The 15,217-nt window shown below is 16.3% G+C and overlaps 4 protein-coding genes across 4 annotated transcripts; all 4 read right to left on the bottom strand.

The window, feature by feature from the left end:
- Positions 1-1,326: 1,326 nt before the first annotated feature.
- On the bottom strand, positions 1,327-2,209 carry PGAL8A_00379300 (conserved Plasmodium protein, unknown function; the record flags this gene model as incomplete). Its single annotated transcript, XM_028670127.1, has 4 exons — positions 1,327-1,389; positions 1,497-1,655; positions 1,802-1,855; positions 2,201-2,209. 4 exons carry the CDS (start codon positions 2,207-2,209, stop codon positions 1,327-1,329), a joined length of 285 nt encoding a protein of 94 aa, XP_028526910.1.
- A 1,377-nt stretch (positions 2,210-3,586) lies between these two features.
- Positions 3,587-7,420, bottom strand: PGAL8A_00379200 (conserved Plasmodium protein, unknown function; the record flags this gene model as incomplete). The annotated part of the gene is made up of 1 exon (XM_028670126.1): positions 3,587-7,420. One exon carries the CDS (start codon positions 7,418-7,420, stop codon positions 3,587-3,589), a length of 3,834 nt encoding a protein of 1,277 aa, XP_028526909.1.
- A 1,911-nt stretch (positions 7,421-9,331) lies between these two features.
- Positions 9,332-10,146, bottom strand: PGAL8A_00379100 (conserved Plasmodium protein, unknown function; the record flags this gene model as incomplete). Its single annotated transcript, XM_028670125.1, has 5 exons — positions 9,332-9,392; positions 9,476-9,561; positions 9,647-9,677; positions 9,825-9,905; positions 10,022-10,146. The coding sequence occupies 5 exons, from the start codon at positions 10,144-10,146 to the stop codon at positions 9,332-9,334; spliced, it is 384 nt and encodes a 127-aa protein (XP_028526908.1).
- Positions 10,147-11,304: 1,158 nt separating this feature from the next.
- On the bottom strand, positions 11,305-15,015 carry PGAL8A_00379000 (DnaJ protein, putative; the record flags this gene model as incomplete). Its single annotated transcript, XM_028670124.1, has 1 exon — positions 11,305-15,015. The coding sequence occupies one exon, from the start codon at positions 15,013-15,015 to the stop codon at positions 11,305-11,307; it is 3,711 nt and encodes a 1,236-aa protein (XP_028526907.1).
- Between the last annotated feature and the right edge of the window lie 202 nt (positions 15,016-15,217).

Below are 15,217 nucleotides of genomic sequence, written 5' to 3'. Positions count from 1 at the left end.
CGTTATATAATAGCAAAATAGAAAAAATAAAAAGGAAATTAGAACATATAATTATTGAAATGGTATATAAAAAAAGCAGTATATAATATATTGTAACATTTTCTAAAACATATATATAAAAATTAAATGATGAAAATATTATTATATATTTATAGAAGAAAATGATTGTATTTTTACGGAAAAAAAAAGTATTTAAAATTATGCTAAAATTTTGTTTAAATATATTTTAAAAATATTATGGAGTATTTTCTTTTTTAAAATTTTTTATTATTCAGAGAGATTTTCATATCTTTATTTATTACATACTAGAAATTTTTTAAGTTTTTATTTTAGTTTTTTTTAATTTTATTTCTTCATTATTCTTTATTTTATATTAAAATTGAATTGCATAAAATTATACTATTTTTACAATTACTAATAAGCATTCCATATACAAAAAAAAAAAAAAGAAAAAAGAAAAATATATATAAGTACATATACACATGGATTATTTAAAAATAAAAATGTAAAAAATAAATTTAAAAGACAAAAGAATAAAATGAAATAAATATATAGATAAAAATTTATTTTATTAATTGTATATAACTCTCATAATATTAAAAATATGAATATTCTATTCTGTTTATATCTTTATAATAAAATAAAAAAATAAAATTTAAATATACAAAAAAAAAAAAAAAAAATTTTTTAAATATGAGTTTCTTTAATTTCATTTCTATACCTTGTAATTTCTAATTTTTTTTATCCTCCTAGACATTTATTGAAGAATTTTCTTTATATTATTTGAATCAAATATATATTTTTTTTTTATTATTTTAATATTAAAGATATTAATATTTAATTTTACAAAAAAAAAATAAAAATTGTATTAGTTTATATAATATTTAGTTTATTCATTAGTTAATATATATATTATTTTACTATATCCTAGCAATATATATTTAAAATATTTAAATAATATTTACTAATATAATATTGCTAATATATAAATTTATAAAAATTATCTTTAACACTTTGTTATACACTTTAATTTTTTTTTTTTTTTCATATTTTTAATCATATATGAACTCTTTAATAAATTCTTGATAAATATATATGTACCCATAAATGATATTCTATAATAAGGATAAAAATAGGAAAAAATTCTTCATTTTTTTTTTTTTTATATTTTTCATATTTTTATTTTATTAACAAAAGCGAAAATCTTAATTCTTATTCTTTTAAATTACAAATAATAATTTTCAAATATTTTTTAATAAAATATCTTTCATTTTACAAAATTACAGCAATATTTTATTAGTAGTAATAATTTGTATTTTTATTTTTCTAATCATCATCTGGTGTATGCGGATGTTTTTCTGGTGGTAAATCTAAGGGATCTCTCAAAGGCTAACATAAAAAAAAAAAATAAAGTACATAAAAAATTTATAAAAATACTATTAAAGTTATATATTAGGTATAATTTATTTGATAAAAAAATATTTGTCTAATATTACATTTGGAGGATTTTTTCTTAAAATAAATTTCTTATAAAAAAAGTTTCCTGAAATTGCTCCCATAAATCCAGAAAAAATTATAAATATATAACTTGAAAAATCAATTGCATATTTAACCTGTTGAATATTCCCATGAAATACTACACCTGTTCCTGCAGGCTATGTTAAAAAAAGGTTATATAAAGAAAAAAAAATATATGATAACTAAATTTAAATAAAAAATAAAACACAAAAAATTGAAATAGAAATATAAAGTAAATTCATCTAAAAACATTGGTATGAGTAAAATGCTTCAAATAACAAACCGGTTTAGGCAGAGATTTAAATTCACTAGAAAAGAGACGCATAGAACTTCTTCTCTATTTAAAATAAAAAAAAGAAAATCATTTGAAATTTACATTTTAAAAAAGTTCAAACATAAAATTCATTAACCAATGTAGTTACATACACATATTTTCTTAAAATACTTTAACTTTTGGTATATATATATTTGTTATAAACTTATTAATTTATTACAAATAATTATATTTTTATTGTTTCATTTTATTCATACAATTATTCCTTTATATATCTTAAATATATATATATATATATATATACATTAAATTATTATGTTAATACATTATATTTTTTATTAACTCTTTATTTTATTTATTTATTTTTTTTAATATATAAGCTATTTTTTCATTATTTTTTATTCTTACTAATATCATTATATCCAAAATTAAAAAAAAAAAAAAAGCTAGTTTTGTAATTTTTTTTTTTTTATAAAAATGTTATTTAATAACAAATGAAAAAAACTAAAAAATAAATAATGTAAAAATATAATTATATTTTTTTTTTTTTTTTTTGATAAATGAATTACTTTTTACAACTTAATTATATACATATAGAACTAGTAATAAATAATGTAATATATATATATATATACATTTCGAAAAGAATTTTTTAAACTACAATATTTTTATTATGAATATAAATGCTTTATAAAAAAAGTAAATATTTTTTTAATTTTAAATTTGATATATTAAAAAAAAAAAAACAAAATGATAAAATGTTAAAAAATAAAATTATTTAAATATTACATATAAAAGAAGAAAATTAATTAAATAATTTTGTTTAATAAAATCAATAAATTAAAAATATAAAAAAAATGTGTATTATATGCATTTATGCTTATATGTAAAAAATATAATTTTTTATTATTTTCGTTTATATTAAAATTTTTATACATTGCTAACATTAAAGTTTTTAAAAATAGTTCTAGCATAAATTTTTTTTTTTTTTTTTTGTAATTAAAAATTAAAGTGTGAAAAATAATCAAAAAAAATGAAAAAGAAATGAAACAAAAAAATACATTAAGTATTAAAAACAACTTTATTATTAAATATTTTAATATTATGCCTAATTAATGCAAAAATTAAAGAAAAAGTGATGTTATTTAAAACTTTTTATTTTCATAACATTTTTAAAAAAAATAAAAGAAAAAAATGTTAAATAAAATAAATGGGATATTTCTTCATTAACTAAATAAAAAAAAATTTAAATACTTTCAATACTTTTAAAGTTTTATAATAAATATATTAAGTATATGTATGATAAATTAATGAAAATGTTATTTCAATAAATTTTAAATATAAAAGGTAAATAAATTAGGAAATAATAAAAAATACTTACTTAAAGCTTATATGTATTTAAAATATTGAATTAAAATATTAAGAATAAATAAAATTTTAGAAATTAAAAAAAAATAATTTAAAAGCTTTTAAAATAATTAGATAAAATAGAAGAAAAATAAAAAAAAAATATATATATATTATTCAAAGGATTAAAAAATTGAAAAACTTTTTATAAAAAAAAAAAAAAGTAAAATAAAAAAATAACAAGAGAAATATCTTAGTAATTATGTGAATATTAAGGCTTAGAAATATATTTAAAATAGAAAATTACAAAAAAAAAAAAAAAAAAAAAAAAAAAAAAAAAGTAAATAATAATAATTTGTAAAATATTATTTCTTTTTTATTTTTAAAATTTTAAACTTTTTTTTTTAAAAAAAAATAAATCCCTAGAAATTTATATCGCAAAACTAATTACAGATAACCTTTATTTTGATTTTTATTTAAGCAATAAACAATCTCTTTTAAATACAATAAATATGGTAATTCATATTTAGAAAAAAGTATTCTTCTGTTGATTTCTAAAGTTCTTGAACATAAAATATAAGAATATATTATTGTAAATATAATACATGCTATAATAAAAATAAATTCCATGAATGATTTTTGAATTGAGAAAGTCCAATAAATTGAAGAAAAGCAAATAAGATATATAAAAAATAGTAAATATTGTGTAGGGTATCTAACTATTAGTAATACTGATGTTTGAATAATTAACATATGAATATATATATAAACAAAATATGGACTTCTAAAATAATCTAAAGAACTAATTGCCACATAAATATCAACTGAACATATTATTAGCTTTATAATACATAAGAAAAGTGTTAAAATATAATACTTTCTGATATCATAATCATTTTTATTTTTATTTTTAAATAATGAGAAAAAAGAAATATATATAAAGGCATTAACTAGAGTCTTAAGAAGAAAATAGCTTAAATAATTTTGATGTAGTAATGCACTATTTGCAATATTAGTGCAATATAATTTATATGATGTTAGTAAATCTAATGCTATTATGTATATTATTAAATATATATATATATAGTATGTTTTAGAAATAATATTTTTGTTAAATTCATTCATCCATGTTATATACCAGTTTTCTAACTTAGTATTTTTAAATAAACCTAATGGATCTCTTTCAGGTATGAAACTTTTATTTTTCCATGTTGCATTTTGCATCAGTATTTTTTTCTTTTTTAAATCAACAAAAACTCTCTTTGATAAATCATATATATTTTTAAAACATCTTGGAAGGGACATAAATAAAATTTTTAATTTGGGATTATCTAAAAAAAATAATTTATATCTTTTTCTTTTTTTTGAAGTAAAATATATTTTTTTTTTTGATAATGATAATTCTTTTTTTTTATTTTTTTTTTTGCTTTTTTTTGTTTGGCTACTAATATCTAGTTCTATAATTTTATCTAATATTTCATGTTGTTGATTACTAGCGCTTTTCTTATCATATTTATAATTAGAATTACTATTACTTCCACTTCTTGCTTCTTTATTTGATATTTTATGCAAATAATTAGATACAAATATTCTAGATCTGTTATTACTCAATGTACAATTATTTGAATTATTTTCACTGTCGTTACTTATATAGAGAGAACTTTTAGATTTACGAAAAAGAACATTTTTATATAAAGTCTTTTTTTCACATTTTAATATTATATCATTATTATTCTCATTCATTTCACTACCTTCTGACAAAAATATGTTTTTAGACATTAATTTATTTTCTAATCTTAGAGTATCTTTAGATTCATCTATTGTATTTCTATTCACTGTAAGTTCAACACTTTTACATTTACCATATTTTGTTTCATTATTAATATAGTTTTTTTCGATATTGTATTTATTATTATTATTATTATTATTTTTATCAATAAAATATTTTTGATCGTATTTATAAATACAATTTTTATCATTTTCACTTTGTTCAATACTATTTTTTTTATAATAATTATTTTCCGTTTCAACTTTAGATTTCTTTCTTTTCATATTTTCATTTTGTATTCCCTTTTTTTCTTTATTCTCTTTTTTTTCTAATATACTTTCATTTTTTCTTATTGTGCTTTCAAAATTTATATTATAATTACTTCTTTTTAAATTGTTATCACACTTTGATTCATTATATTCATAAATATCTTCATATATTTCTTCCATGTTACTATTTTTTTTTTTTTTAATTAAATTGTTATTATGTATCTTTTCTTTATTGTTTCTGAATAAAAAATTTAAAAAATTATTATTTTTAGAATAAAAAAATTTTTTTTTTAAATATTTCATTTTGCTCTTTCCTTCTGATTTAAACAAATCATTATTTTCCTTATTTTCATCATATAGAATTTCATTTAAATTGCTTGTGTTTCTTTCAGAACTTTTTTTAGTTTCGTTTTTATTTAATTCCTTGTTCTTTTTTTTTTTACTTGACCTTTTTGAGAAATAATTCATGCTATAATGAAAATGATAATCATCATCTTCATATATATTATGTTCATATGTATTATTTTTATTGAATTTATATGAGTTATCATTTATAGCATGCTTATCACAATTAGAATCATTTATTATTATTTTTTTATTATAATTTAGGTCATTAAAATCATTTTGATTACAATTCCTTTTGTAACAATGTTTGAGTGTTCTTTCACTATTAATACTTATCTTGTCTTTTCTTTTCTCAATATTATTTTTCATGTAATGTTTTTCATTATCATCTTTATTATTTAAAATATTAATTATGAAATCAGACTTCATTTTTTTTCCTAATAATATATTATCTTTTCTTATATTATCATCCATTGTACTACTTCTAACTGTTATAATAGATTCATGATTTTCATTATTTATTTCATCTGTTTTTGAGTTTTCATAATTATCATTATTAAAAATCTCTTCTTTATGAGTATCTTCTGTCATAAACAAACTTTTTTTGCTGTTTATTATTAATCCCGATTTTTCCTTTTTTGGAAATTTATCTATTTTTTTTAGTTTCTTTTTTTTTTCTAAATATTCATATTTATTTTTTATATGAGGTAATTTATCTACTTCTGAGTTTCTTAACTCTTTAGAAATTTGCTCTAATTTGTCCTGATTTTTTAAATTATCTAAGTATGCAGAATTTTTTTTAGTAACTTCTTTATTATTATTATTATTACTGTGTAGTTTTTTATTCGAAATCTTTTTCACTAAACTAAGAGTTTTTGTATTATAATTAGAGTTGTTAATAAAAGATAGTGTATTTGAAATTTTTAATTTTTTAAGATAAGAATTTGTATTATTATTATTATTATTAATATTATTATTATTATTATCATTACTATTATTATTATTATTAATATCATTATTATTATTATTAATATTATTATTATTACTATTATTATTATTATTATTATTAATATCATTATTATTATTATTATTATTATCACTATCAAAGTGAAAAATTTTATTAGAATTTGGTTTAGTTTGAGATATAATAGAATTTGTCTTCATATCATTATCTAAAATAGAATTATCTTTATTTAATAAATCATTAGTATAAGCTAAATCAGAATATGTTTTTGATTTAAAGCACATATAGGAATTCAGCAAAGATGTAAAAATTTGTTTTTCTAAATGCTTTACTTCTTTTGAAGCCACCACATATTTACATGGATTTTTTTTAGATAACACTATTAGATGGCATAATTCATACATACGAAAATACAAAATATTTCCACCAATTATTTGTAAAATATAGGATAACAAATCTATAAAAAATAAAGCATCTATATTTGAAGCAAACCCTTCTACATTCAAATTATACTCAATTAAAATACCTATTGATACACTAAAAAAAATTAAAGTTATTAAATTATAATATGCATATCCAGTTAAAGCAAAAGAGAAAAATAATAATTGCATATTTGCTATTTTAAAGGAATCAATTATTATAGATAAGGAGCATGTAACAATTATACTAGCAATAAACAGTAGTTCTAATATATATTTTCCTATATCAATTTTTGAGAATACAAATGTTCTAATTATAACAAAGCTAATTAATGAATATATAAATAATAATGTTCCTACACACAATGCCCATAAATAAGAAAAATCAAAACTTAAATGAACTTTATTAACTGCTGTATATCCTATCATAATAAATGTTTGTAAATTTTGAAGAGCAATTATAACAACGAAATCTTCTGATTTTATATCTATAGAATGTCTAATTGAATTTTCCATCTTCTTTTTTTTGAAAATTTTAAAAAAATAAATCCGTATTTTTTAAGAAAAAGACCCTACAATATTTTTATCATCTAAAATAAATAAAAAAAAAAAAAAAAATAACTTAAAAAAATACATAACATATACATTAAAGATTACAAATTAATATTTAAAGAAACAAAACAATTAAAAGAATAGAAAAAATATTTTTTACAAAAATTTGAATAATATTAATATGAAACTCTAATATACAATACAAAATTAATAAAAACAATTTAAATCAGAAAGTATGAACGTAAAAATAAATTTTATCAGTTAAAAAAAAAAAAACTAAAAAAATTATTAATGGAAAATTTTTGACAGAAAAAAAAGCATAGAACGAAATATATATGTATATATATTAAATTAAAATATATATATAATAGCATATTTAAGAAAATATACACTTACGTAAGTTTCAATATTTAAAAAAAAAAAAAAAAATCACATATATATTAAAAATTAAAAGAAGAAATACTCATTTAAATTTAAAAATTAAAAAAATATACACCTAAATGTTTTCAAAGGAAAAAAAAAAAAAAAAAAAAAAATACACATACACATTTTAAATTGAAAAAAAAAAAAAAATACTTACGCTACAACATAAAATATTAATATAAAAACAATTGAAAAATACATTTTATAACGGAAAATAATTCCATAACAAAAATTTAAAAATGCAATTTTAACTAATATTTTTCATAATATTTAAAAAAAATGAAGTCTTAACTACTAAAAAAAATTTATAAAATAATTTTTATAAAAATAAGATATAAATTTATAAATAATACGATTTATATATTAAACTTCAAAATAACCTTAAAAATAAAAAACAGAAAAATGAAAAATAATAATTCATAATTTTTAATGGAATAGATATCATTTACAATACCTCTATTTTTACACAAATAGAGAATATATAAAGTTAAAAAAAAAAAAAATTGTGTGTAAATTAGTGCACCAATATGTTTTTTAAAAAAATATATATGCATATGGCGTAAACTAATTAAAGAATAGAATAACAAAGATAAACAGTTTAGATATAATAATTATTAACAGTTTTATGTGGAAAATATTTATGATATGTATTTTAAATAAATAAATTGTATGTAGAAAAGAAACTCTTCTTAAAATTATACCATATTCTCTTAAGAAAATTTTATATGTTTAAACACATTGTATGTATTATATTTTTTTTATAAATTTTTATTAAATATTTAGTAACTATATTGGTTTAAATAAAAAAAAAAAAAAAAAAAAAAAAAAAAAACATATATGGGAAAATAATTTTACATAAGTAAAAAATTTATTTGTTATACATTTTTTAATAAAAGATATTATTTTATATGTAAAGTTCAATTCTTTTATAATTAAAATAATTTTTATAACGAATTACAATATTTCATGAAATGTACAACATAAAAGCAAGAAAAAAAAAACAATTATTAAAAGAATATTATTATAGAGGATTTAAATATATATGTTTTGAAATTATTATAAAATGTTTAATATAAAGAACAACACATGTATCAAATTATATATATGTATTATTTTAATGACAACATTGTCACAAGTATCTACTTTATGTGTATTTAGTTGCTTTTAAAAATTGCTATAACAATTTATTTTTAATTATATTCTAATGTTATTTTTCTTTTTTTAAACTTTAATTTAAACGAGTAAAGAATTAAAAAGAAACGCTAAAGCAAAAATATTAATTTTTTTTTTTAGTAGAAATTTGTATAATATAAAAAATTGTCTTTGGGTTTTATTCATTAATTTTTAATTATTTTAAAACTACATTGTAAAAAAAAAAAAAAAAAAAAAAAAAATTTCTTTTTAATAATTATAGTTATTATATAGATAAAAATTAAAATACTTTATGCTTTTTTAAAATATAGATGATAATATCAATATGCTTAACAATACAAATATAACAGGAGCTATTAAACTGCAAAAATAAATACATAAAAAAAGAAAATAAATAATTGATAATCTAAAATTTTAAATTTTATTCTTATTTTATAGTATTACGTAATATTCAGAAAAATGCTAATAATATCATGTTCATCTATAATAACTCTATCATATATAAAATTTATATTTCTTTTTCTTAAATTCTATAGGAAAAAAATAATATAATAAATGTATTTTTATAAAACTTAATGAAAAAATTTCATAAAATAATTCTATATATAATTATACTTTATCTTTTGTTTCAATCAAATCAAACTGCCTAAGAGAGAAAAAAAAAAAAAAAAAAAATTTATAACTTTTATTATATTGTAACATTTCTCTTTTGTATAAAATATATCACATAATAAGAAATAGTTTTTATATGATAATATATGTGTATATCTTAATGTGTATGTATTATATTTACATTGGTTTCACTGTGTAGTTTCCTAATCCTTCTAAATGCTTTTTTTCTATACCTATATTAAATTGCACTATAGCTGTTTCGCTTAAAAAAAAAGTTAAAAGAATATAATGTGTTAAACTAAAATTATCTAAAAAAAAATTACTGAAATAAAATATTCACACTCTAATAAAAAAAAAAAAAAAAAAAAATTAACTTACTTTTCTTCATTATATTCTTCAACTAATCCATTGAAAGGTAATATAATATTTTTAAATAGTTCTAGGTCAACTTTTTTAATTATTCCTATTTCAGCTTTTAAAATTTTATTACTTGATTCACTCATTTTTAACAAAATATTTTAATTTTATTCATATAATAGAATTAATTAATTTTCATTATAAGTGTAATTTTATGTTTGAATTTTATAAAAACATATATCTCTATATATATTTAAAAATTACATTCATATGATTTTAATTTTCATTAATTTTTTTTTTTTTTTTTTTTTTTAATAATAATATTTTTTATACTATCTCCTACATTAAAACATATTTAAAGTGCAAGCAAAAATAAAATAATGAAAAATTTTATTTTTTATATTCATATGAATATATATATATAAAAAAAAAAAAAAGATATTTTCTTTAAATGTTTTATTCTTTACTTTAAATTTTATATAAATGTATTTCTATGTTCAATAATGAAATGAAGAATTTTACAAAATGTTTTGTACTATAAATTGTGTACACATGTAATTGTATCAAAGATGTTTTAAATTAAAAATTTTTTTTTATAATAGTATTCTATATTGAAGAATTTTTGTTATAAAACTAAAGATATATATATATTTATAAAAAAAAAAAAAAAAAAAAAAAATTAATCTACATATGAATTTTCTTATAAATAGGAATTATGTAAAAGTATTCAAACAAGTCATATAATTTTTGTTGTGTCACACAAAAATATTTTACTTCATAAAATGAATAAATAAAAAAAGATATATATATATATATATATATATATATATATATATATATATATATATATATATATATATATATATATATATATATATATATATATATATTTTTCTAAGCATTATTAATTATAAAACTAAAAATATGATTAAATATTTTAATTCATATAAATTTGGTATATATATAATAATAAAGAACAAAAAATAATATAATACGAAAAATGAACTTCAAAAAATTGTATGGTAATTAAGAAAAATTCAATAATTCTATATTATTATAAAGGAAACAAAAATTGAAAAAAAAAAAAAAAAAAACATAATGTAAAATAAATTACTTCTAAAATTTGTATGTAACAAATTAATTTAACAACAATAAGCTTAAATATAAATAAAAAAAAAAAAGAAAAAATTCAAATAAAAACAAATTAAACCAGTGAATAAAAAAAATATTTATTTTATCATTATGGAATATTTACTATTAATCATTTCATTATACACTTTTCTTTTTTTTAATGATTTATAATATTAAAGATCGATATTTTGAAAAAGCTTATTGGGTGTTAAAACAAAAATTGGAGATAAATTTATTTGAAGTTGTTTCTGAATGTTTTCATTCAGTGATATCACATCTTTTAAATATAGAAATAAATAATGTGGAAAATATTTTAAATATTTATGTTTATTTTTTATTATATAATGCTGAAAAAAAATATATTTGTCTTTTATTTTATCGAAATTTTTATCCTCTGTATTATTTTCTATATATTTTTTCAAACAGTTATATTTATAGTTGAAGAATGGAAAAGTATACATATATTTGTTAACTTTTTTAAAATAGAGATTAAAAAATAATAATGATTGTATTGTATATATAATCCATTTAAAATGGCAAAAGTGTGGTCTAATTATATTATTTTTTTTTATATATAAAGGAATACAATAATAATCTTTTGAATATATATTTTTATCCAATAAATAAAAATCATTTAATGGTACTAATTCTTCTTTATATGTTGTCAATAGTAATATATATTCAATGTTTTTTAAATTTTTGTCTATTTCATTTTCAAATAAAGATATTTGTTTTAAATTAGTTTTTTTTTTAATTTTGCTAATCAGTAATTTTATTTTCAAAAATTTTTTAATACTTTCTTCTTTTATGAATAATATGAAGTTTTTTTTTTTATTTTTATTATTCCCTATATATATATAATTAAAGTCATGTGTTACATCATTAATTTTATGTTCACTTTTTTTAATTAAATTAAACCCATATTTTTCTTCAATGTTCAATATATCATCATAACTTTTGTTGAATTTTTTTTCTAGGAATTCATTTTGTGAATTAATATTTATTTTACAATTTGAATTTAATGAACTATTTACAGGATTAGGAAATTGGGATAGGTTATTTGTATTATCTATAGATGAATTGCAGTTATGTGTTATTATAGTCTTATTATGTTTATTAAAAGAATTGTTAATTTCTTTTGCATATATTTTTTTTTTTTTTTTTTTTGTATTTAAATCAATAAATTTATATTCATTTTCATTATAATCTTTTAAGTTACTAATATGTTTATGATATTCCTTTTCCTCAAAATGAATATTACTTACGTCACTAATATTTTCTTGCTCTATGTTAATAAATTCCTCAGTTTTTTTTATATCTTCATAATTATTTTTATGATCTTCTTCTATTTTTTTTATAAAATTATCTTCCTTTAACCTCTCCTTAATTTTTTTCTCCATTTCATTTTGTGGGATTAATTTCTTTCCTATATTATCTATAAATTCATTTTTCTTTAAATTCTGTTCATTTTCTTTTTGGACATTTTGTTCTATTTTATTGAAATTATCACTTTTTATATTTTCACTTGAATCATAAATATTTTTATGTGTTCTTTTTATAAGTGATTTTTCTTCATCTTCATAAAAAGTATCCTCTTCCTTACTTTCCATTTCACTTAAATTATCTTCAAAAAAAAATTCAAACCATCTATAGAAATCATTAACGTGTTTTTTATTGTCATCATTTATAACTCTATATGCAAATGGTGATAATTGAATATCTTTAAAAAATTCTGAAGAATCTCTTTCATAAAAATTTTTATTTTCTCTTGCATTATCATAATCATTATAAGAATTATCATTTGATAATTTAATTTTATCCTTTTCGAATAAAGAATCATCGTTTTCCTTAAACACTGTTTTATTTGCATTTTCATTTTCATTGTTTTCATAAGATTTGTTACATTTTCTTTTATTTTTATCTAATGATTCAATTTTTTCCATCATATAACTTTTGTAAAAATGGCAAAATTCAAAATCTATATCATTATATATATTTGAAAAATTTTTTTTTTTTTTTGTATCATTATTTATAATTTCGTTTAATTTAAAGTTTGATGGAGAATTATCTGAAGTTTTATATGAATCTTCACTACTTATATCGTCAAAATATAGGGTAGAATCTACTGAATTATTTTTTTTTTTATTTTTACTAAAAGGAGTTATATGAGGTGAAAAAACAGGATATATATAAAAAATATTATTAAAAATGTTATTTTCCGTATTAAAAAAATAATGAATTAACTTTTGAAATTCATTATATTGATTATCGTTAATTTTCAAGTTACTTAAATTATGTAAATAGGAAACATTTTTATATTTTAATACAAACAAATCATATATTCTTAGACACTCATCGTCTGTTACTTCTTCTTCATTTTTTTCATCAGAAGAAATATTATAATCATTAAATTTTTCACTGATTAATAATTCTAATATACTATTTCCATACTTGTCATACAATTTTCTCTTTTTATCGTTACTTAAGATATCATATGATAATTTCAGTTCTAAAAATTCTTTTATATTTCCCCCTTTATCAGGATGATAAATTTTTATTTTATCTTTATATGATTTTTTTACTTCTTCTTTACTACAATTATATGAAACATCTAAGTAACTATACAGTGATTTCCACATTTTATAATTTTTTTTTACATAAGTATTAATGTCCTTTAAATAGTCATTTTGATTAGTATTTTTTTTATCATATATATTATTATTAAAGGTATAATCCCCATTAAAATAATAATGTGTATTATTATCAAATTTTTCAAAATCATTATTTACACTATTTATTTTTGTATTTTCACAATATAAATTTTTTTTCGTATTAATATTTTCTTTGTTATCGAAATTTGTGTAATCATTTTTTTCATTTACAATATTTTTATTAAAAAAGTCATCGACATAATCATCCGAATTTATTTTATCTTTATTGATTTCATTTATAAATAATTTTTTGTTGTTTATAAAAAAGTTTTTACTCAATCTATTGATAGAATAAGAATCATATGGTTCTATATAATCTTGTTTTACTTTTGCACCAATATTTTTATCTTCACTTTTCTCTGAAAAGTCTTTATCATTGTCATTTTTATTACTTTCTTTGTTAATATCCCTGTTAAAACTTTTTTGCAAATCTATGTTATTTTTGTTATAATTTGAAATAAAAATATTTTCACTTAACTTTTTATTATAATTTTCTTTTTTTTTACCCATATTCTCTTTAGGACTTAAAATTTCATTATTAGTAATTATGTTTTTTTCATTGCTTCTTTTTTTATTTGGAGAACATACAAATCTAATAAAATCGTATTTATTTAATGAATTTCTATTAATCAATGTATTTTTATTTTTTCTATTATAGTTTTCATTACTTATTTTAGTAAATCTCTTTTCTTGTATATTTATATCATCCTTAATTAATTTTTTTGGTGTTTGATCAAAATAATTATCATAAAAACAATATTCTTCATTTGATTTAATTCTTTTTTTTAAACTTGACTCTGCTGAATTTTTATTTTCATTATTATTTTTAAAATTTCCACGTAACGAAGTATGTAAAGGTGAATGTAAAGGTAGAGAAGGTGTGATAGATTCTTCATTTATGTGGAACGCTATTTCATTTATTTTATTAGTATTATTCAAAGATGGTGATAAACTATTTTTTATATAACTTTTTTCCTTTTTTCTTTTTTTAAGTACATTTCTTTTTACATAATATGTATCAAAAATTTGCTCATAAATATTATTGTTTTCTGAGTTACACAGTTTTTTAATTTGATTTACATTGAAATAATTTGAACTTTCATTTAAACCATTATTATAGATGAAATCATTTTTCTTAAAATAAAAATTTTCTGAATTTACCTTTTTTTTCATGTTCTATTTGTGTATTATAATGTCTATAAAATTAACATTTCAGAAGCTTTGGAATTTTTTTTTTTCTTAATAATTTTATTAAGAGAAACTAAACCAATATTTATTTTTGCGGCAAAAAATTTTTAGAAGAATAACTAATTTTATTTTATTTTTAATTTCAATTTCGCATTTTTTTTTTTTTTTTTTTTTTTTTTTTGTTTTA

The sequence above is a fragment of the Plasmodium gallinaceum genome (assembly GCF_900005855.1).
Source record: "Plasmodium gallinaceum strain 8A genome assembly, contig: PGAL8A_v1_108, whole genome shotgun sequence".
Lineage (NCBI taxonomy): Eukaryota > Apicomplexa > Aconoidasida > Haemosporida > Plasmodiidae > Plasmodium > Plasmodium gallinaceum.
Note: the sequence above shows the minus strand (reverse complement) of the source record. Positions and strands in the feature narration are given on the sequence as shown.